The sequence below is a fragment of the Zootermopsis nevadensis genome, unplaced genomic scaffold, assembly GCF_977971745.1.
Source record: "Zootermopsis nevadensis isolate Lab colony 2312 unplaced genomic scaffold, Znev_1.0 Znev_ptg000028l, whole genome shotgun sequence".
NCBI classification, from domain to species: domain Eukaryota; kingdom Metazoa; phylum Arthropoda; class Insecta; order Blattodea; family Termopsidae; genus Zootermopsis; species Zootermopsis nevadensis.
Window position 1 is genome coordinate 21,293,203 of NW_028259160.1, and position 24,579 is coordinate 21,317,781.

The 24,579-nt window shown below is 38.4% G+C and overlaps 1 protein-coding gene across 2 annotated transcripts in view; it reads left to right on the forward strand.

Annotated features, from left to right (window-relative positions):
* The window catches only part of Cubn (Cubilin), a 218,656-nt gene that overhangs the window by 185,290 nt on the left and 8,787 nt on the right, over positions 1-24,579 (forward strand). For both annotated transcript variants that reach the window (XM_087357091.1, XM_087357090.1), the window contains exons 57-66: positions 1,389-1,554; positions 2,417-2,611; positions 4,538-4,661; positions 7,169-7,395; positions 8,444-8,652; positions 12,678-12,840; positions 15,257-15,474; positions 18,476-18,559; positions 22,938-23,085; positions 24,234-24,397. In XM_087357091.1, the coding sequence (XP_087213217.1) occupies positions 1,389-1,554; positions 2,417-2,611; positions 4,538-4,661; positions 7,169-7,395; positions 8,444-8,652; positions 12,678-12,840; positions 15,257-15,474; positions 18,476-18,559; positions 22,938-23,085; positions 24,234-24,397 (1,698 nt within the window). The remainder of the gene's footprint in view (positions 1-1,388; positions 1,555-2,416; positions 2,612-4,537; positions 4,662-7,168; positions 7,396-8,443; positions 8,653-12,677; positions 12,841-15,256; positions 15,475-18,475; positions 18,560-22,937; positions 23,086-24,233; positions 24,398-24,579) is intronic.

Consider the following 24,579-nt stretch of genomic DNA (forward strand, 5'->3'; position numbering starts at 1 on the left):
ACTTTCCGATCGCACCTCGTATTATTTATTTTTCAAAACTTGTGTCTCAAATATTTTATTAATAAGTATCCTGATAATCTACAGGAACTTTGTCAGTAGTAATAACAGTTCTTAAAAGTCTGGGTTCTTTATATTTTTTGCTCAAATGCTTCAATTCAGTTGAAATTCTCTCAATTGAGAATGCAGATATAATGTTGTGCATGCGTTATTACGCATTTGGGTATATGCATATTTTGTTGAATGTTGTGCATTGCAGTGCATGTACATTTCTGCCAGCATGAGACATGCAATTCAAATGTTATATTTACCATTTAAGAGCCTTTGTATCACTTACTCAGATTTGTCTGTGGTCATACTCACACAATACTTTGCTTTAATTTCGTCAAAGTATATTTCTCAGACCACATTGGTTAGACATTTCAATAGTAAATGGATTATAAAATTATCTTTTTCATTTATTTCATACACAGTTGCTTTCTGAATTCTGATTGAAAATTTTCAGCATTTCTTAACAAGAAAGTAAAACTTCATAAGAAACAATACATATCACCAGCTATATTTGTAATTAAAAACACTTTTAGCATAGTATTCAGAAATATAATCATTGTACATATGTATATGGCCTATTTCTGAACTATTTCGTACAGATCTGTTCTTATACAAAAATTCTCTCCAAAAGTGCATTCACACATGCAAGAATATGCTGTTTTGTTATGAAACTCACTCCCAGAAATATCACCATCTGCATTATTTATGTATTGAACACCTTCCTAAGTGATTTTAATAAAGTTACTTTTATAAATTTGGTAGATTAAAGTATTTTATATGCCCATTTGTCTCAGTTTTTACCCAGAACGTATCAGAGGCTTCAGTTTCTGATGCTGACAGTGAATGTGTTGAATTGAATTGCCTCTTTGTTGTTGTTGTAACTGTTTGTGTAAATACATTCTGTAGATGTATGTTTTGAATATTTCGTGTATTCTGGGTTGCTGCGCTGTGTAGTCTGGTCGATGTTAACCAACGTTTCAGAGGTCATACTGCCTCCATCATCAGGGCGATTCTTAGTATGAAGATTTCTGTCTTCTGGGTTGTTGCGCTGTATAGTCTGGTCGATGTTAACCAACGTTTCAGAGGTCATACTGCCTCTGTCATCAGGGCGATTCTTAGTATGAAGATTTCTGTCTTCTGGGTTGTTGCGCTGTATAGTCTGGTCGATGTTAACCAACGTTTCAGAGGTCATACTGCCTGCGTCATCGCCCTGATGACGGAGGCAGTATGACCCCTGAAACGTTGGTTAGCATCGACCCAGAAGACAGAAATCTTCATACTCACGGCTGTGAAAACCTCAAATCTTACATATGTTTTGAATCTTTGTTATTGTAATGCAGGCAACATTTGATATTAACTGCGGTGCTGTAATTGCCAACAAGAGCAGTGGACACATCGTGTCCCCTGGTTTTCCCATGCAGTATGATGCCAATCTTAAGTGCAACTATACCATCTTGGCTCCAGGCAGATACATCAAGTTGGAGTTCATCTCATTCAGTTTGGAAGGTGTGTACTTCTAAAGTCATTTCCATGTTTCCATCTTCAGTTCCTCCAGCCACTTATTCTATAAAACTCTCGTAACATCATTAGATGTTTCTCGTCTACTTAACTATTAGTCACTTTGCTGTAGGAAGTTAAGTTTGTGGACATAATGTGTAACCACAATTATTTAACCTTTAAAGTACCGGGCTTTTGCTGACCTGATTTAAATCCCACATTTATGCTACACTCTGCATGTGTTTTGATAAAACAATGTATCTTTATTAGAAACCCCAATCTTCTTCTTCTATGGCTCTCCGGTCCGTATTCGGTCCATGGCCTCCTCAATTCTCCTCTTCCATTAGGTCCTACCGTCTGTCCGAGGCGTTGATTGAGGTTTCGAAACATCTTCTTTTTTACGGTGCGAGGTTGTTAGCCTTGCGACCAACCCCCAACCTGGAGGACTAGGGTACCTGTCTTAGTCTGACCTCTCCCCCTCGACCAATCTGGCTAGGGAGGCCCTACCAGTAGCTCTTGGGGTCACTGAGGTACTCAAGCTCCACCACTATGACAAGGTGCAGGTACCATTAAGTGGGGAGAAACCCCAAGTGAAATAAAACACCATTATACAGATAAGTTTATTCTGTCACATGGAACCATTCTTCAAGGTGTTGCTGCAAAAGATCATTTCTAATTGAAAGGAATATTACACATATTTACATTTTCTATTATGAGATTCATATTTTGAACAATATTTTGTTATTAATAATTTATTTATTTACCTGGAGTACTACACAGTCTAGCAGTCTTGGAGGGTAGTTTTAGGTAATGGCTAGGCAGTAAGGGGGTTGATGCTCTGATGTTAATAATGCCTTGCACTGTGTCACAGGGTCTGACAGATGCTACTATGACTGGGTAAAGATTTTCCAGAAGCTCCGCTGGTCAGACTCACTGGAAGAGATTGGCAAATATTGTGGGTCCGCCATCCCACCACCTAGACGGATCAAGAACATGGCTTTGATTTCCTTCAAGTCTGATTCTGAGTATCAAGCCCAGGGTTTCCAGCTCAAATATGAAATTGACAGTAAGTACCTTCTTTGTTACATAGTAGTTGCAAATTGTGTAAATATAATGATTTATACAAAAATTACTACTCTACCTCTGCTGTTCCGTGATATTCATTGCTGTAGGCATCATGAATGAACAGAATAATAGAATAGATTCTGCGAATTCTTGCTATTATTCAATTTGAAACCTGTCATCATTTCCACTTTCTGAAGCAATGAATTTCAATGTGTATGAACGGGTGATTTTCTAAAACCTACCTACTACAAAATAGGTAATTTTTTACAGGAGAGTGTAGTCGTAATAGGGTTTGAATACAGTCTTAAATGTTTCCATTTTATTACTACATTTTCCACTTTCTTTGTTTTGTAATGGGTATTTGACAAAGTTTTATTGTCCCATGATCGAAGGAACAACAAAGATTATGTAACTGTTAATATCTCAAATTGATTTCCTTTTGAGTTAGAAATCACTTATTCATATACATAATATATATAATGAACAGCAGAAACATGATGATAACATACACACATTAAAGGAACATGTTTTGAAAAGAAAATAAATTATTCCACATTAGATCATACCTATTTATCAACTTATGATCCAAAATTGTCCACTTATATGCAGACTGTCCCACCTAACTCTGTGACCTAAAATAATTCTCTCATTTTAACATAAACAAAACATTAATCAAATATAATGTATACAATATTTAATGGGGTATATATTAAGTGATTTAATATTAATCTTGGAAAAATTGTTAAGAAGTTAATCATGGTATAAAATAGTGTAGTTGCATCATATTGTGATTTATTAAATTAAAATTAAATTATTTGGTTATTCTGTCAAATCACAATGTATTTAAAATAAGATAATTAAAATAATTAAAATATCATTCTGTGTTCCATATCGAATAATCGATTTACAATTGGAACAGTTACAACATGTTTCGGTTTTATTAAACCATCATCAGGTGTAAAATTATATTAAATTTAAAACTCAATTACAATTTTTCGTAGTGTAGTTTTTTGGAGGTCGTGTCCAGATATTTTCATATAATGGATCAACTTTATTGTTTGAAGTGATGCTTTTGATGTTTACTTGATGATCACTTCAAACAATAAAGTTGATCCATTATATGAAAATATCTGGACACGACCTCCAAAAAACTACACTACGAAAAATTGTAAAAAATTGTAATTGAGTTTTAAATTTAATATAATTTTACACCTGATGATGGTTTAATAAAACCGAAACATGTTGTAACTGTTCCAATTGTAAATCGATTATTCGATATGGAACACAGAATGATATTTTAATTATTTTTATTGTCTTATTTTAAATACATTGTGATTTGACGGAATAACCAAATAATTTAATTTTAATCGTGGTTACCTTTTTTTTTGAAATGGAACCCTTTTTTTAACTAGAATTGTAACAAGATTTGTGATGAGTTCACAGAAAACATTCATTTTTTATAATCCATTACTGGCTGTAAGTCTAGGTTAAACAAATCAATTAAACTTGATAACTACATAACAGTTATTTCATAATTGGTATCTTAGCACTTAATGTATATTCCATTAGACACTGTGTACATTTTATTTGCACCTTTTTTATATATTTTAAAATGAGGTAATTATTTGAGGTCGCAAGTTAGGTGTATCACCACATTACTTATCTAGGTTCTGAAAACTGTATTTGGAGCTAACGAATCATTCTCTTTGGTTTATTGTACCTTTATAACTTATTGTGCATCACATTTTTCAAGATATTGGCATTGTTTATTGCAGAATGTCTTTATCTTTCTTCAGAATTTCCTGTCATCAATTTACATTTTTCTCCTGTTGAAATTATGTGACTCTTACCGTACCCATATTGAATTCTAGTTACCTCTCAGTCCCAAACCACTTTCTTGTTTGAATGCTAAGAGCTGTTTTTCCAGCCTGTGGTGGGCAGGTGACGAGGCCTGGCATCATCGAGACTCCTAACTTTGCGGGGCAGTACTCTGAAGAAGCAAACTGTACATGGAACATCACAGCACCTCCTAACCATGTCATATTACTCAGGTAGGTGCAGTTAAAAGTAGTTCCACAATACAAAATGTTTGTTGGGGAGTTGGTAGTTATTTAATCATACAGCCCTGAATACAGAGGTTTTATGTTCCTCCAAAATGTTACTAAGCACATTCAAGACCACATGTCATCACAACCCAGAAGACCACAGTTGACATTTTCACCACCCTTATATGGTAGGTCTTCAGTGGGTCAGGTGCTGTCATAGAACGCGACTGTTTATTGTTGAGTTCGAAGAGTTCGATCCAATTCACACCTTCACAATCTGTTACAGTGAAACCTCTATCCATCGTTCCCCGAACTATCGTTTTCCCGGATGCATCGTCCGTTTTGTTCGGTCCCTGATACGTCCCATATAAAATAATGTTACATTTTCTCATTTTATCGCTTCGAACGTTCAAAAATCTTAGTCCTGGCCCACAATTTTCCCGCATTGGTCGTTTCTGAGAAATTATAACAAAATTTACGCATTGTTTTTAGAATTAGAATGCTGGGTTTTGAGATAAATTAATATCGAAAGACGCACAATGTTTTCGGAATACATTGTAGCAGTATCCCATTATGTCTCTCGTCCAGCAGCGAGTCGTTAGGAATGCGTTGTGCGGGCTGGCGGGGGGTCCATTATCAGAAACGTTATGAGTTTACATTATCCCCAACTCATAATTCTTTCCAGCGGTGCCAGATGGCGTGAACAGTGTGAATTTCTTCAGGAATTCTTTCATCATATGTACAAAGGAAAGGCGGGTGACACTTTTCATTCTTCTGGTTCATCTCATTTCCAGTGGTTCAGTGTCTTCTACAGCTACTTTTCGTCGAGATCGGCAGTAAAAGTGAAGTCGTTCTCTTATGCGCATAATATTAGTGAATGTGACGAGGAAAACATTTTGAACGTGGAAAGGGCTCTGTTTGGCCTAAAACGTAAAGTTTTGACAAACCAGTTATCCATTAAAGACTTTTTTTGGTAAAAAGAAGTAATTTTGAAACAGATTTTGTGTATACCAAGAAGAAAAATTCACTTTTTTCATTTTTAATGCTTTCCCACAACTATTGTTTTCCCGTATTCATCGTTTTTATTTCCCACCCCCTCCAAAAACGATGCATTGAGGTTTCACTGTATTCAATTTGTATTTTCCTTCCACCAAGCATGTTTGTGTAGCGGCAAGACTCTCGGCCAGGAATTCCTAACCACATTCCCGTAGACACCTTGGTTCCTTAGAAGGGTTTTTTGGTGCCCACAGGAATTTCCTTAATTATTTACTTATAGTCATAAAGCTTGTGGTCAACCAAATTTCTGCCCAGTCTGGGTATAAATAATGGTGACAGTTTTTACAAAAATTACTTATTATATTTTAGGTATTTTTCTGAGATGTAGTGTGCCAAAACAATGCCTTGAAGGTCTTGATGTAAGAATACAAGGTGCAAATTTAGTGAAGTCGGGAGGAGCCTGGATGAACGACTGTTCGGTAATCAACTCTACTGAATACACTTATTGCACTTTTTATTTTTTCACTTTCTCGGACCAAGTGCCACATATTATCTTGAAAACCTCTGCTTAACTCTCATGTAATCTTTGCCGCAAGTTTCATCTCATTGTATTCTGTTTGGCTAGAAATTACTGCAATAAAATGAGGGTTCATTGGAGTTTAATTCTTAAGATTGTTGTTGTTGTTTATGATGATGATAATGATGATAAAGTTTTATTTTATTACACATATCTCTGTCCATGTAACACCAAAATTTTGTAGACTACACATTCTTACATGTATCTCCATTAGTGCTATTCTATTGCTGTACAATATGTATTTATATATATATGATATTCTATTCCCTAATGTCCTCAGTTTATAGTTATAGCTTATTAATTGTTCTCTCTCATTTACATATAATTATGTGCGTTATTTTATGGTTTATTTCTTAAATCAACGACATTATTAGGGTGGTTCAAGAAGTATCTACAGTTATTATTTTTCATTATAATTTATATGTGCTAAATTCTAGGAATAGTGGACATAACCCTTCCTGCCCCTGGTTGTGCCTGAATTTTCATAGGATGAACAAGTTAAAAATTTCATTGGAGGCTGCGTTAACTCCTACTTTGTTTCATCTCAGTGATGAATCTGGGTTTCATCGGTAATGATCCTGTATAGCTGTGAATTCATTTTATACAGTTTCAAATTCTGCTCAAAAAATTAAAACCCTGCTCTGTTTCCGGTGTGGCATTGCTCTTATAACCCATCAGAAACTAGTCTTCGAATGCCCAGACGGTCATGGAGTATGACCTTAATACAGGATTTGAGACTTTCGCGGTGAGTACAATCAATAAAATCTTCTCGGGCAATCGGCCACGTCGGCTGGTTTACTATGGTAACCAGTTGACGCTGCTGATTACCCGAGAAGATTTTATTGATGACGTTAATAGTTGGATCCTATACATGACACAAGGGTATGTAGTCCATTTAGTTAAAACTTTCATCACCATATAATGTTCATGGTTGTTCCAGATTCTCCAAGTTTGTTGTGGAGTTCAGTGACCGGTGCCACTATGACTTTGTGAGAGTGTTTGATGGGGACAGCATGAACAGTACATTTTTGCTGGCACAGCTGTGCGGTAACCATAGCAAGTCACCACCTATCCTGCACTCTACTGGCAATAAGATGCTGGTCCAGTTCCTGTCTGACCACTCACGAAGCTACCCAGGTTTTACAGCAGCGGTTATCTTTCAGACAGGTACACTTCCAGACTGTGCTCAGTATTAATACTAAAGTGCTAGTCAGTCATTACAGTGACTTAGCTGTAAAATTATTGTACAAGGACCTCCTAATAACAAATAGATTGTGTGCACATTAATACTTTTATTTTTTCTATAAAAGCACAATTTGCATGTAAGAATGTTAAAATTCCGTAAAGATTAAATTTATGTTACTTTTACAAAAATTGTTGTAAAAGATTAAGAGACTGCATAATATATATTCAGAGATGCTGTTATTCACTTTAAACATTGTTTAAGCCAGTGGTCCCCAACCTTTTTGTGCCTACGGGCACATTTGAGAGTTTATGAGATCGTGGCGGGCACCAATCAATTAACAAAGCCAAATTTTCTTTTCTCTGGACAAATAATACACAAAAAACATGACGTTTAATGATACAAGAAACCGTGCAATACAAAATATATAGTTTTATAAGTACAATTATTATTACTCAAGTGGGAAGTTAGTGTGATGTTTGGCGCCGCATTTCATCGGCCAGTTTTTCAAATTTGGGAGTGTAGGATGATGTTACTGCTCGCAAACAACCGTCAAGATGGGCGTCAGTAAGTCGAGATCTGCGCTTTGATTTTATAATGTTCGTGGTTGAACGGCCTTCATTATTCAGTATAACTTCTTTCCGTAACAACGTGATGACACATAAACTTAATTAATTAGGTGATTCTGGGTTCTCTTTGCTCTCATCTTTGAAAGACTTTGTGCCTCCATTTGTACCTATGGTGGTGACAAGGGACTAATTTTACGTGGCTTAAGATACCAGTTACAAAAGTCTGGCTATTAGATCACAGCTGGAAAGGGTGCTCGGTTGTGGTTTTGTATGGTTATAATTTCAATAATTTTGAAGTGGCTGCCACAGCGTCTTTCGATATTCCCTGTTCTTGTGCAACATACAAAAGAGGCTTACAATGTGAATGTACAAACAAACCAAAGTCTGATAATACTTGATGTTTTGGTTTAATGTCTGTTGAGGAAATTGTTTTATTAATGTTCATATACTGGTTTTGTTGTAGCTTGTGGTGGCACTATCGAAGTCAGCAACAGAGCCAGCACTCTGAGGCCTGTTGTCACGACAGAATCATTCATATCCTGTGGGTGGTTGGTACTTGGAGACCGTGGCGAACAGATCCAGCTGTCTGTGACATCTCTCAATCTTACACCATGCACCAGTCTTGGAAATAATTTCACCACTGCTACAAACTGTTCATGTTCTTACTTTGAGGTATGTTCTCATCTCATTTCTTCACAAATGTTAATTTAATTTTGTAATATATTTGTCAAAACCTGTACATGCAGCAAAAAGTCTGGACTCAGGAGACACCAACAGCGTTGAGATTGGTAGAGGTGTAAGACAGGGATGCTGCTTATCACCAATTCTTTTTAACCTGTACGGGGAATGGCTTGCCAAGGAAGCTCTGGAGGGAACAGGAGACTTCAAAATTGGAGGAAGAGTGATAAAGACTGTAAAGTATGCAGACGACTTAGTAGTATTGGCGAAGGAAGAGGAGGAATTACAGAACATGATGGACAAGTTAGTGGAAACAGGTAGAGAGTATGGAATGGAAATCAACATTGAAAAATCAAAGGTAATGAGGATAGCACCGAGAGCAGAACCATTGAACGTTGTAATTGGAAACCAACAGATGGAGAATGTGGAGCATTTCAAGTACTTGGGAAGCATAGTCACGACGGACGCCCTATGCACCAAGGAAGTAAAAGCAAGGATAGCCATGGATAAGGCAGCTTTCGTCAAGAAGAGGATACTTCTCACTAGCAAGTTGGGCTTGGAGATGAAGGAGAAACTAGTGAAGTGTTACGTATGGAGTGTCGCGCTGTATGGAGCAGAGACTTGGACACTCAGGAAGAAGGAACAGAAATACCTGGAGAGTTTTGAAATGCGGTGTTGGAGAAGAATAGAGAAGATCAGGTGGACGGATCGAGTGACCAACGAAGAAGTATTGAGGAGAGTCAACGAGCAAAGAAACATTCTGCAGGCGATTACACGAAGGAAAGCTAACTGGCTGGGACATATTATGAGAAGGAATGGATTACTGAGTGATATCATCGAAGGCCAGGTTGAAGGAAAGCGAGGACTGGGAAGAAGACTGATACAGCTAACCGACGACCTTAAACAAGGAAAGAAGATGACGTTCCAGGAATTAAAGCGAGAAGCCGAGAATAGGGACAACTGGAGAGCTCTTTTTGGGTAGAGCAATGGACCTGTCGTAAGACAGAACACTTAATAATAATAATAATATATTTGTCATATTCTACATTCACCAGATACTAGAGAAAAAGTCGGAGTTCGATGGGACAGTCCATAAACTGTTTATAGACTTCAAGAAAGCTTATGATTCAGTTTAAAAAGAAACTCTTTACAGAATTTTGCTTGAATCTGGTGTACCTAAGAAGCTAGTTAGGCTAATTAAAATGCGTTTAAGTGAAACCTGTAGCAAAACAATTTTCTGATACATTTCCTATTCAGAATGGCCTGAAAGAGGGAGATGCTCAATCGCCACTGATTTTCAATTTTGCCTTAGAATATGTCATCAGGAAAGTCTAAGAAAATCAATGCAGTTTGGAATTGAATGGTCTATGCTTATGATATTAATCTGTTGGGCGATAGTATAAATACTATAAAAGCGAAAACAGAAGCACTCTTAAAGGCTAGTAGGGATGAAGATTTCCGTCTTCTGGGTTGTTGCGCTGTGTAGTCTGGTCGATGTTAACCAACGTTTCAGAGGTCATACTGCCTCCATCATCAGGGCCCTGATGACGGAGGCAGTATGACCTCTGAAACGTTGGTTAACATCGACCAGACTACACAGCGCAACAACCCAGAAGACGGAAATCTTCATACTCACCGCTGTGAGAACCTCAAGTCTTGCTAGTAGGGATGTTGGTCAAGAAATACATGCAGAAAAGACAAAGTACATGATCATGTCTCGGCATCAGAATTCAGGACAGAACCAGAATATAAGAATAGCTAATGAATCGTTCGAAAATGTGACAAAATTCAAGTACTTGGGGACGACACTAACAAGTCGGAATGACATTCAGTAGAAAATGTTTTGTCCTCCCATCTCATATCAAAAAAACTAATGATTAAAATATACAAAAGTGTAATTTTATCAGTTGTGCTATATGGGTGCAAAACATGGTCTCAAACTTTGAGGGAGGAACATAATTTCAGGGCTTTTGAGAACACAGTGTTGAGGAGGATATTTGGACCTAAAAGGGAAGAAGACAAATCATGGATAAAACTGCATAATGATGAGCTTCGCGGCCTGTACTCCTCACTTGATATTGTTGGGGTATTAAATCGAGGAGGATGAGATGGGTGGGACATATGGCACGCATGGGAAATGGGAAGGAATGTATACAAGGTATTGGTTTGGGGGCCTGAAGGGAGGAGACGGCTGGGAAGACCTAAGCGTAGATGGAGGATATCATTAAAATGGGCCTCAGGGAGATGGGAATTGATGGAGGGACCTGGATGCAGCTGGCTCAGGATAGAGTATAATGGGCTTTTGTGAACATGGTGATGAACATTTGAGTTCCATAAAGAAAGTGGGCTATTTTTTGACAAGCTGAGTATACAGTCGACTTTTCAAATAATTTCCCGCGCCATAGAGTGAGTGATTTGTCATGTGAATTTGATCCTTTAAGAAAGTGATCCTTTGTTCAGTGTATTTCTCTTTGACATGACTTGATTCATGCACTTAGAAATGTATACAGTACTGTTTGGTCCTGCTATGTGTCTTTCCTCTCTCTCTCTCTCGGATAATAAATAATATGTTTTGTTGCATAATTCCCAGTCTTTAGTGTGAACTTTTACTTTTTTCAAGACAAAGGGTATTTAAATTAGGCTAATGTACAGTTGTACGGGACAATGGCTGAACTGGTTGGCACTCCATTATGTTCTAGAGTTACCACGTTTATTATGACTGAGGTTTATCGTGGTTCTCTTCTGTCTCTCCAGGCGAATGCCAGTATAGTTCCTTGAATTAGACCATAACTGCTTCCTTTCATATGTTTTCTAATTTATTATTTACTGTTCTTGGTATCATTTTACACTACATAGCCTAACCTAACCTGACAGCATTGTTAAATAAACCAATAAATGAATTCCAGCTAAAAGACATCAAATTTTACATGTTAGAATTACTGAATTTTTCTTATATGATGATAAATTCTTGCAGAATATTTTATTGTGAACAGAATGTTTTACTCTTATACTTGGAATTAATTTTTAAGCACGTAAATTGTGTTTTGTTTGCTGGTAAACACAGAATGAAGAATCAAACGAAGACCATTTCGTATGCCGTTGCCATAACATGTACTCCAGCCCAATTTTTTCGGGCATTCCTCACATTCCCCATATCGAAGCACACCGCCTCAATATTGTTGATGTAATCACTGGAATTTTCTACAATTTTTGGTACATGGTCTGTGTTATGTGTAATACCAAAATATAATATATCCTTAAGGAATTATGAACTGTAAAATCCCACGATGTGACTTCAGAACTTTTTCAAATGTCCTAGTCTTCATACTGCTGCCTCCAAAATATTATGAGGGAATTTTAAAAAAATGGTGATAGCCATCACCAAATTGCATGTCTCAAGGTAACACGAAAGTTGTGCAAGTTAAAACTGCTGATAGCTCAGTGTAGCAAAGCTAGCGGTGCTGTACTGGTGACTTAGAGCTGTGTGGTAAGAGGGAGGTGAAGTTCTTCCATGGCCCTGAAGCATGCTTGGTGCTGGCTACTATAGGCATGATATCCACTGATAAACAGAACTGTCCCTGCTTTTATTATTGACTTATTTTTGGCAGAAATATGTTTCCATATATTCAATAATTTTTATCTGTTTTACGTTTTCAGGCGTGTGTTTAAACATTTGAAACTAAATAGTGCAGATATTAAAATAACTGCCATGAATGGATTTTTTTTGTGTCATCTCAGTATTGTCAGACTTGATCTTGATCATCAGTTTGTACACTGTGTGCAACAAAAATCAAGCACTTAAAATACTTAATTCTGAGTCCTCTCCAATTTGCCGTCTGTAATTATCCCCTCATCTCATTCGACTTCAAATAACCTCTACTCATGAGGAATGTCACTAATTAACCTAAATCAAAACAACTAGTGCATGTTATCATGTCACCTGGACCTAGGAGATGGTTGTGGAAAAGGTATGCTTTATAACAGCAACAAGATTAACAGTTTCCCTTATTTTTGTGCAGGTCCGTGATGGTCCTGGTCCACTGTCAGAGTTGATTAAAAGTTTCTGTGGTAACTCGCCCCCTCCTACCATCACATCGTCCTCCAATCAGATGTGGATAACCTTCGTGTCCGAGAATGGAGTCACAGCAAACACATTCAGTGCCATCGTCAGTGGTGTTCCTTGTAAGTACACCTTACGTACACGTCTAGAATATTTTCATAAAGTTCAACATTTATTGGACATGAGTCACGGCTTGTGTATAGCAATGCATTACACTAGCATACGTGTAAATTTAAATTCCAGAGGTAATCTCTGACCAGCTAGGGATTTAAACTCCCTTTTTTCATTGTGATAAGATCAGAGTGAATTTATCATTTTTCCTTATTTAATCACTTATGTTTTGCCTATAGCTTGCACTTACCTTTAAATATCCATTGGAATAACTCCATACAGCAAGAGAAATTTAATTAGTGCTACTTAGAGGTGTTACAATATGTAACACTAAGATAAATGAACTTAAGTATAAAAATCATAATTCAGCAAATCCATATAAATGTCACATGTCATTAAATGATTAAACAGTGGCTGAAAGGAAAATTTATGAGTGTCTGGTTTCCAACACCTAATGGAAGAATAAATAAACATTCTTTAGTGAAAATTATGGCAGCGATTGTGATAGTCATAGCTTATGATGAAATATTTGCCTGCCTCCAGCCCACAGAAATGCTCAGCTATGTGTTGCACATTTAAGTACTCTTCAGACCATGGATGATGATGAAGATGGCTGTCTTCTGGGTTGTTGCGATGAGTCTTCTACCAGACTACATGGTGCTACAACCCAGAAGACATCTATTTAAACTGAAAGAGTTGAAGTATTTTACTGATTAGTAACACACGTTTTACACAGTAGCCATTGGAAGTGACCATATTGTTTAACTGTGTTAATTCACTCACTTTTACTGAGTAAATTGGCATTTTGGAGATTGTGAGTTTGAATATTGGCTGGTGAGTGGCTATCCTGACTGTTTTTTTTTTTCCAGCCCCACCCACCCCCACCCCCAGTGCAACTATAAATGTCGGTTTGACTGGATAGGTATTGTACACGAGTGCATGGACATTGTTCTGGTACACTATGGCAATGGTGCACAACTTTTTATACATGGCACCATGTTAATATGACTGGCTGACTCTATGGCGCAAGCCCGAAGCCGAGCCTTGGCCTCCTCCCATTTGGGAGGCTTCTTTGTCTTTGAAATGTGCATTTATGAGTAGTGAGTTACAAGCCCACTGCCTCTGCACAATTTCTGTTCAATCCTGATTTGTCTGCTAGAGCCATCTAATAGTGTGCACCCTACAGGCACTCTCAGGATTGTAATAACACCCACCCAAAGTCACGAAGTTTACCCAGAGTCCGGGAGGTGGTACGGCTGTAGGACCACAGAGGTTAACCCAAAATAAATAAAAGGCACTATCCAAATTACCAAAATATATTAAATGTATAAATAAAAAACAGCAAACCAAACTCACACAGCTCAGGCTTCGGCCGGAATCCCGACCAGCTACATTTCACATACGCAGAACCAAACGCAAATTAGTCCTAGTCCTGAACAGGCTGTAAATTCTGTCCTCAGGCAATGTCCCTGTGTGGCAGACACACAAGACTGCCGCCGCACTGCCTCATAAGAGCATCGAAGCCTGTGACTCCAAAGATCATGGAGGTGGGGGGAGATAGGCCACTCCAAGCCATGAGGCATGACTCAAGTGAATCAGGGGAGACTTGGGCGACAAATGGCTACTGAATTTTCCTTACAAAACATCTCGATCATGCTTTTAAGGTTCTTTTACATGCCATAAGTCTGCGACATGGGACCACTGGCTTTACTTACCCTCCGAAGGAAGTTATACTACAGATTCTTATCACCCTTAAAAATCCATCGACCTCCACTGGGTTTTAAATCACGAACCTTGGGTCCAGTGGGAAGTGTGCTAACCATTAGTCCACCGAGGGTAACATGCTAATATATAGTATATATATTATCTAATAGCATAGCAAGTTATGTGTGCATACACTATGTTCATATTATTCAGCATACATTTTTTCCTTGCTGTAATATGCTTTCTCTAATAGGCCCAACATGCTAATTAAATGACAAAAGAGGATCACACAGGACCTCACTTTATTTACCACATTTTTTAATATTGTTAAACATGTAGATTTACATATCAGATCTAAAACTTCTTGACGATGGTGAAGAGTCAATTGAATAAAAATTTTCTTGGATATTATCCATCGTCTAGTAAATATTAAACGTAAAACGACATTTCGGAGATGGGACTCTATCTCCGTCTTCAGGTTCCTACACAGTTGGGCCCACTAGATAGAGCTAATCCCTATCTCCGGTCCGGATGGATAATATCCAAGAAAATTTTTATTCAATGTAGATTTACGTTTAAATCCAAATTGCTATGACACTCATCAGTTCAGGAACACAAGATCTGATGTCCCTTGGCTACCAGTCTATGTCCTTCACACTTGATAATTTCAATGATACTGGTCTCAAGATACTAATATAAGTGTGTGTTACAATGGATGTGCAGCAGTGTGCGGGTCACCAATACGGAACGTGACCAACGTGCTGCAGGATCTGACATCTCCAGGCTACCCGTCAAATTACCCTCCCAATGTAAGATGTCGTTGGATCCTCACCAGTGACCAGTATCAGCGATTTGATCTACACTTTGCTGATCTAGACATTGAAGCCAGTTACAATTGTAATGCCGATTATTTGACAATAGAGGACATCTCCTCTTCGCATGTGAGTATAAAATAACAGGAGTGGAACTGGCACTCTTCCCATAGAATTTCTTCGTGTTTTTTTGTGTTTCGACTGATATTCATCAAATGTTTTATACATCTCATGTTAATGATTAAACTGTTCATAAAGAATGGAATAAACCGGTTTCCCCATAGACTTGTATTGAGTTAAATGAGACACGAATACTTCAAAACAGTTTCATTATTATCCATCACAAAATTAAGATTGTCTTTTTCTTCTTCTATGGTGCAACAGTCCGAGGCGAGCCTTGTCTTTGAAGTGTGCATTTATGAATATTGAGAGACAAGCCCACTGCCTCCGCACAATTTCTACTCAATCCTGATTTCTCTGCTAGAGCCATCTAGCAGTTAATCAGGAGACTTTTTGGGTGAGAAATGGCCGCTGAATTTTGCTTACGAAACATCTCGTTCATGCTCGTAAGGTTCTTTTATGTGCCATAAATCTACGACGTGAGACCGCCGGCATTACTTCCCTTCCGAAGGAAGTTGTGCTATGGATTTTTATCACCCTTAAAAATCCATCGACCTCGGCCGGGTATGAACCCACAAACCTTGGGTACACGCTAACCACTAGTCCACCAAGGGCGACAAAATAAAGATTATACTAAAGCCAAATAACAAACCTGATACCTTGATAAAATCAGTGTCGCAATGTGCTCCGAGCACTCACGTGTTTGGGCTTTGTAAGACAACGGATCTTTATAGCTCTCCTGTGTTAACTACAGGCTGATCTACAAGTAAAGGACATCGAATTATTTGCATGTTCTCAGTAAAACTCATGCAGTTGTCTCCTTTCACACAGTTGACTATGTTATTTATACTAAACGTCATTTTGAGTCAAAGTGATGTTTATTATATTTTCTGTTCATATACAAGTGTTATTTGAATGACTAAAATTATTTCAATTGATTTTCTCTTCAGAATATGGATACTGTAAATGATTGATGTTAGCTCAGTTGATTTTTTTTTTCATTTTGACAACTTATCTTCAAAGGAGATGTTTGTCCCCAGATTCCCGTACCCCAACGATAAAACCTTTATTTTTTACCATTGGCTGTTCATATACTAGTTTTATGTTGTCTGTCCATCCACATGCAATATCGCAGTGAATGTATGGGCGTAGATGGAATTAGGTAGTTTAGATACTTAGGTCGTTCATGCACAGATGCTGTGTTCAGCTTAAAATTATTAATTGAAAAGAGGAGGGAATTTAATTTAGAAACACACATACTTTTCCTGTATTATGAAAAGGCTTTTGATCAAGTTGATAGATCCTTTATTTGAAATTTTATGTAAGAGAAATAAACCCGACCCATTATTACAAGCAATATATAATATATACGAACACAACAAAATAAAAATTAAATTGAACTCGAAATCAACAAAATCAGTAAGTATAAATAGAGGTGTAAGACAAGGCTGTCCTCTTCCACCAAAATTGTTTAACACATATATGAATGAAATTATCTCTGAGTGGAATGATGAGGACATAAATCGATTAAATCTCTCCAGAAATGCAGATGTCAAAACCTCTTCTTTTTTTCCAATGACTAGGTCCTGATAAATGACTCATAAAATTCATTACAGTAATCTGTACATAAATTAGTAACGATGGCTTCGAAATATAACTTAAAGCTGTCTACAGACAAGGCCAAAACCATGGCATTTAAATGACAAGATCCCATCAGATCCAAGATATTAATAAATAACACAATCATACAACAAATTAACACATTTAACTATCTGGAATATACAATATCGTATGAAACAGAAAAAGATCTCCCAGCAAAATTATCTAAATACATCATTAATCAAATCTTTAAAGCCTCTAAGACCCCAACACAAACTAGATTGAAAATATGTAAAACCTTGGCCATACCTACACTTCTTTACGGATGCAAAACCTGTATAATGAAACAACGCAACAAATCAAGAATTGCAGCAGCAGAGATGATGTTTTTAATAAAAACAGCCAAATACACATGGAGAGATCATAAAAGAATTGATGTCATCGACAAATAACTACAAACAGAGCCAATATTGGAAAAAAATCCACAGATACAGAAGGAGTTGGATCCAACATGTACGAAGAATGTACAAGGACAGATTTCCACATCAAATTTTGAAACATAAACCAATAGGAAAAAGAAACAAAGGACGCCCTTTACAAAGATTCCTGGATGACTGAGGCCGGAACGGGTCACAAGGCTCAAAATCCTTGACAGCGAGATGATGATGATGAGGAGATACTTACTAACATAGATTGTATTATCTTAATTTAATTTAAATTTAAATTTGATAGCTGTAACACTTTGTATCAAACTGTAATTAATACATACACTGAAAATTATTTCAGGTAAAACTTGTAGGCATTAATAAATCATATGCAAAACAATTTCACCATTTTTTGGAGAAAGTTGTTCTGAAATTCATGGCTTTCATGCCAAGAGATGCACATTTACTGGCGACAGAGCTGTAATGGCATACCAATGGACATAAACTTTGATCTTACCAACAACAGTGTTTTTCCAGGAACATGATCTCTGCAGTTGGAAAGGGATTATAAAACAATATATAATTATAATATGTTGCACTGCACAGGACATTGTTAATTTTTAAGATGAGTTAATAACGAAGCATGGTTTTTGTCTCTTACGTTCCTGTAGTCTGTTCGCTTAATCAGGTGCCAAATGTTTAATTTCTGTAGCTTGAGCCTTCTCAGTGCCATAACACACAAATAATTTGAATAATTAAGCAGCAAATGTATAACACCTTCTATTCAGTTGCTTCAGTCCTTTTGCTGAGGCTAGTAGGAACTGTAATTTAATTTCAACAGTTGCGCTCCTCGATCTGGCCGTCTTGAGGAAAGTATGTACAAAGTTTGTGATGAATATATTATAACAAATTGTCTTACATCATAGGCTTACCTGGCCAAGTTTAGTCAATTCCCATTATTTAACATGAATACTTCCTTGTTGCAGAGTCGTTATGTGATAACAGAGGGACTCGGCCAGAATCTCATCTTTAATGGTGGATCACCGAACAACTACCACACATTTTACAGAGTAAGTAAGGATGTTAACAATAAATATAGTTCTACGGCGCTCTTCATTGAAGAGGTTGGCTGTATCAAAATATCTAGTTGAAGTGTTCAGTTCTGATATTTCAAAACAGAGTTGGTAATGCAGATGTCTTTTTTGTATCAGAGTGTCTATTTGTTCCTTAATGTACACTCTGTGCAACAAAAACTAAGTGCTTGAAATTTCCTAACGCCCAAGCCGGAAGTGATGTAAATGTACAGCTGGTATCATAATTTCAGCCATTCATAATCTTGTATTTGTCTGTACGAGGTGCGATCGGAAAGTTTCAAGACTGTGTCAATAGAGGGCGAACCGGATGTAGTACGAGCTTCTGCCGCTAGGGGGTGCGGCCTACATTCATAGTGAATCAGTGTGCCAGCCGGCATCATCGAATTAGCATTTGTTTCTTAGTTACGGGCGTTTTGGTAGTGCATTACACCGACCCTCCTGCGATTTCGGAATGGCGTGTGCATCAAATTTTGCCAAAGACTCGCCAAAACGGCTACGGAAACCTATGAAATGCTAAAGCAAGCATTTGGGGAGTCCGCAATGGGTCGTGCACAAACTTTTGTGTGGCATTCACGTTTTAAAAATGGCCGAACCTCTGTCGATGATGACGACCATCTTCGAGCACAACGCCCGAAAATGTTACGAAGATTTGGCAGGCCATTCATGAAGATCGACGTCGTACCATCAACGACTTGTGCGACATTGTTGGGATAGGCTATGGGACCTGTCAGCTGATTCTAAAGGAAGAACTCCACATGCGACGCATCATGACAACGCCCCAGCGCACACCGCCCTCTAAGTTTTTGGCCTCAAACACCATGGCCGTCATCCCGCACCCTCCTTATTCGCCGGATTTAGCTCCGTGTGACTTCTTCCTCTTCCCAAAGATGAAAATTCAGCTAAAGGGAAGGAGATTTGAGACGATAGAAGAGATTCAGGCAGAATCGCAGATGGTGCTTGACAGGCTGACAAAGAAAGATTTCCAGGGATGCTTCCAGGCTTGGCAGCGGCGCTGGGATCGTTGTGTTCACTCCCAGGGGAACTACTTCGAGGGTGATGGATGAATTTAATACCTGAGATAAGTGTACGGGGTTTTTTTTATAGGCGCAGTCTGGAAACTTTCCGATAGCACCTCGTATTTGGCATTTCTCTACCATCCATTAACTATAATTATTTATGTCACATGTCTGTTAAACAAGGATACGAATATATATGTGTAATTTGGAGAAAAACGTGAATTCATGTTAATGACTTTTCTGAGTCATGTGGTGAAGTCTGACAAAACAAAAAAAGGTGCTGAAGGCTACACTTGGGTGCTTTAGCCATGCTCACATAAACATGAATAGTGTTCATGGGAAGATTACGTTTATGAATTTGAATCTCAATGTCTGCATATTGTTTCGTATTTTAATGCTTATGTTGTATTTGCACAAATGAAGTGTGTAATGCATGGCAGATATATAAAGTACTGAACTCCTGTTTTCCGTATATTGCCTCAGAGCAAAAGACAAATTTTGCACCATTCAAACAAAGTAATTCAGGATGTATAAAATTTTCTTTGCCACTTTACTATTATGAAAAGACATAGATACACTGAGCAACCACTGTGAAAGAAACTTTTGAAGTTTTAATGAGTTGCTGGTAGGTGGTAGACTGTTGTTTTGTGAGTTAGGTCAGTTGCCATGAACCAACGGGAGAAAGCACGCTGCATGGAGTGGTTTATCAAAACAAAATTGGATACACTGGTCCAAAGACGTTTCAGAACGGTATATCAAGACCACAGATCGATGCCCGGCGCAAACATTCTAAGGAGACCAGAAACGTCTTGCACGTGAAGAGTACGAGGTGTCCATGTTTGTCTGACGAAAATGTTGAATGTTAAGCAAGCAGGATCTTTGTCCACAGTCCACATAATTCTACTCTAGCTGCAGCACGTGAGTTGCAGAAGCTGCGTGTGACAGTGCATCAGGTTTTAAGAAAATGTTTGTGTCTGTATTCTTACAAGTTGCAATTGGCGCAGGAAATTACGTCAGATGATAGTGTAACCTGTGAGGAATTTTCAGAGACCATGCTTCAGAAACTGGATGAAGACAAAGAATTTCTGAGTAAAATCATATTCTCTGACAGGGCAATCTTCCGCGTTTCACGGAACGTCACGTGCATATGGGGATCAGAACACCCTCATGCTACACGGGAGCACATTAGAGACAGCCCCAAAGTTAGTGTGTGGTGTGGCCTATTGCACAGCTGTTTTATCAGACACTTTTTCCTTTTTTGAAGCAACAGTCTCATCCAGAAATTACCTGGTTATGCTGAAAAACTTTGTCTATCCACGGTTACAAGAACTGCAGCCTGCCATATATTTTCCAGAAAAGATGGCACACAACCACTAGACTATGTGTGCATCCCTTAGGGTCATTTCACACTGTCGACCCAGTCGCTGAACGACCAAAACCATCAGCGACCAAACGAGGAGACCAGCAGGGCGACCAACGCAGACAGAGGCCTGAGCCTCAGTAAAAAAAATACTTTGGAAGCAGTCAAGCAGTATGGACGTCGAGTAGATCACTATAATGATAAAAATTCGTCAAACAATTCCACAACCTCTTCCCACTGACTCTTTTTCAACTCCCTGTTTGCATAATCGGGACTTGCAAGGTCCAAAATGGCTCTTTGTGACTCTACAGCAGAAATAAATCTTTCAGTATCAAAACGCATGATATACTGATCACTTGAGTGACATGAACAAGACGGGAGAAAACAAGAAACAACGGATATGTCACCTCTCTGAGCTCTGGTCGCTGACTGAGTCGCCCGCAATGTGAACACGTGATTGCCATCAATGTATCTCGTGGTCGTTGGTCTTCTGTGCGTCGCTCACTGCTTGTTGGTCGACGGCGGCCATTGGTCGCGGTCGCCGTCGTGTGTAAGCTCGTACTTAGCTTTTCTACCTAGTGGTCATTCAGCGACTGGTCGCCTGCGACCAGTCGACAGTGTGAAACGGCCCTTAATTATCAGAACTAATGGATTCGCCATGCTGATCCCAGCACTTGGCCAGCCAGGTCACAAGATATCACACCCTGTGATTTATTTACTTGGGGATACGTAAAAGACTGCGCGTACCGAATTCCAGTGGCCGACATCAATGATTTGAAGGACAGAATTGCGGCTGCTGTTTCAACATTTGATATTGACATGCTGCAGCGTGCATGGATGGGGCTTGAATATCGTTTGGACATTGCACATGTGACAAATGGTGCCCAAGTTGAATGTTCAGAACAAATTTTGAGAGTTTCCCTCATAGATGACGCTCAGACAGTGGGTCTGTATCTTTTCACAAAGGCTCTATTTATGAGTAAAGTTGTAAAGATAATTTATATACAGTCTGTATAAAATAATTACAGTAGAATATAAATATCAACTGATCTATTTTGTCGGCAGATTTTCCTGTCTTTATTTTTAAATTATATTAAAAATGTAATAACAGATCTACAAATCCCACTAGTTATTGTATCTACCAGTTCTTTTCCAGCTGCAGATTTTAAGTATCTGTGGTTTTCTGTCCAGTTCTGCCATATATACATGGGAAAATCTGTGTCTTCCATAGAAGGAGATCCATATTTGCTCAGGGCAAGGCTAAAATTGAATCTGAAACTGGTTTTCTCCTGCCTTCCAGATAACCATTGCAATGCACAGTTTTGTGATCCCGATTTATATCCTGTGTCAAGCATTGTGCATATGCATCTGCAGGTCTGCCAGTTCCCAATTTTCGATAATGCCTTGGCCTTTCTAACTGCTGTATTTGCAGAATTTAATGTCAGTAGTTGGTGAGGATTGCTGTATAACTAATTACAAAAAACAAGCTCTCATAAAATTCTGAAATTATCCTAATACCTGCCTAACGAAGGTGCTTAAGAAGACTTTTAAAAATGACGATATTTTATTTTGTACCACTTGTGACAGACCAGTACTTAACAAGCATATTTTCCTTTCATTGGTTGTATAGAGCAGTGGTATTCAACCTTGGGTATGCGTTCCCCTGGGGGTACACGAAGACATCTTAGGGGGTACGTGAAATTTAAAAAAAAAATATTGTTTTATGATAAACACTGAATAATCATTAATGTAATTTATTTAACTTATTTTATATGTAGATTATATACTATGTATAACTTGAATTATACACCAACAACTTTGGGGGTACAAAGTTGAAGAGAAATTATATCTGGGGGTACGTGAACAAAAAAGGTTGAATACCACTGGTATAGAGCATGTACAAAAACCTGTAATGTTTTTGTGTGAAGCCTCATACACCCGCAGTTTTTACTGTAATATCCTCTGTATATTTGTCCAGGGCACCCACTATCCACTGACCAAGGCAACATTCTGTGGGCATGGGCTGCCTATCGACTACTACTCTGAGCAAAATACTGTTCAGTTGTCATTCCAAAGCAATTCAGGAGTGGAAGGCAAGGGCTTCAAGTTACGCTATGCATTTCAAGGTACTTTTATTCGGTCCTTAATTAGCTGTCAACATGTAATCTCTGTTTATTAATGTTTAAAGTAATTGTTTTCACGGCATTGAGTCTGAAGATTGCTGTCTTCTGGGTTGTGCTGTGTCATCTGGTAGAATTATACCAATGTTTCAGAGGTCCTTGCTGTCTCCATCATCAGAGTGAGTGAGTTTTGTAAGTCTCCTGACCTTATTCAGATTTTGAATTGTTCTTTGTTTAGAATCACAGGTCTATCTGCCAATGTAAACATCTTCTCAACGTTCTGTGCTGTGATCATTGAATGAGCTGTGTGGTTATAACTTGTGTCAACCATGCTTCACTGCTTACATGCAATCCACCTAACCATGTGTTACAGTTAAATATATTCATTCATTAAGATTTGTCAGATGGTTCAAAAGCTTATTTGGAACGAGAGATATGCCTGTTTTTCTTAAAAAGAAAGGAAGTTGGGTAAAAAATGCTGCATTTTACAAGACCAATAAAATGGATGCAAGGGTGCTTGATGGCTTAACTCGTATATAACCTTTTCAAGTACTTTAGAAAAAGTAGTTAATACATATCAAAAAATCAGTTTACTATGTTAATGATATTAGTAACAGTCTGACTTGGCAAATGGAGTGGATGATCATGTCAGAAATGCTACCTGTTTGGAACTAAGAGTTTGTAGCCACTTATAAGTTAGTATTTTAGTCTATTAAATGAGTGCATAGATGGGCCGGGATAGCTCAGTCAGTATAGTGACTAGCTACGGGCTGGACGACCGGGGTTCGATCCCCGCCGGGGGCAGAGGATTTTTCCTCTAGCCTCTGCGTCCAGACCGGCTCTGGGGCCCACCCAGCCTCCTCTACAATGGGTACCGGGGTCCTTTCCCGGGGGTAAAGCGCAGCTGGGGCGTGATGCTGACCACTCACCCCCATCTAGTGCTGAGGTCAAGGAAGAGAGAAGCTATACCTCCACTCACCCCAAACGCCTACATGGCGTATAGTGGGACAAACTTTTACTTTTACTTTAAATGAGTGCATAGAGCTGATATCCATTTTTACAAAAGTCAAACTTTGATTCCAAATAAACGGCAGTCACTGCCTAATAGGTAACGAGATATAGTGTTAGAGCGGTGTCTTGCTTATGTCCTGCAGGCTGCAACAGGAATTACACAGGGGTACAGGGACGCATCTATATGGACCAGGTGTCTGCAGAGTGTACTCTGATGATTCGCGCACCAGACAACTCTACCATTGCACTCTATTTCATGAGTTTCCATCAACAAAGAAGCGAACAGTGCCTGGAATCTTCTCTTGAGGTGGGTGCAGAGCAATATATTGACAGTTGATTCCACGCCAGCTTTCTCATCACAACACTTTACCACATTGGCAATGATATTTCTCTCTTTGCTGTAAAACGTTAGTCCTCGCTTCCTTTGTGCAGACATCACAACTGAGCCAGTAACGTCAGTGGGTGGAGTCAACCCCACCATGACTCTAC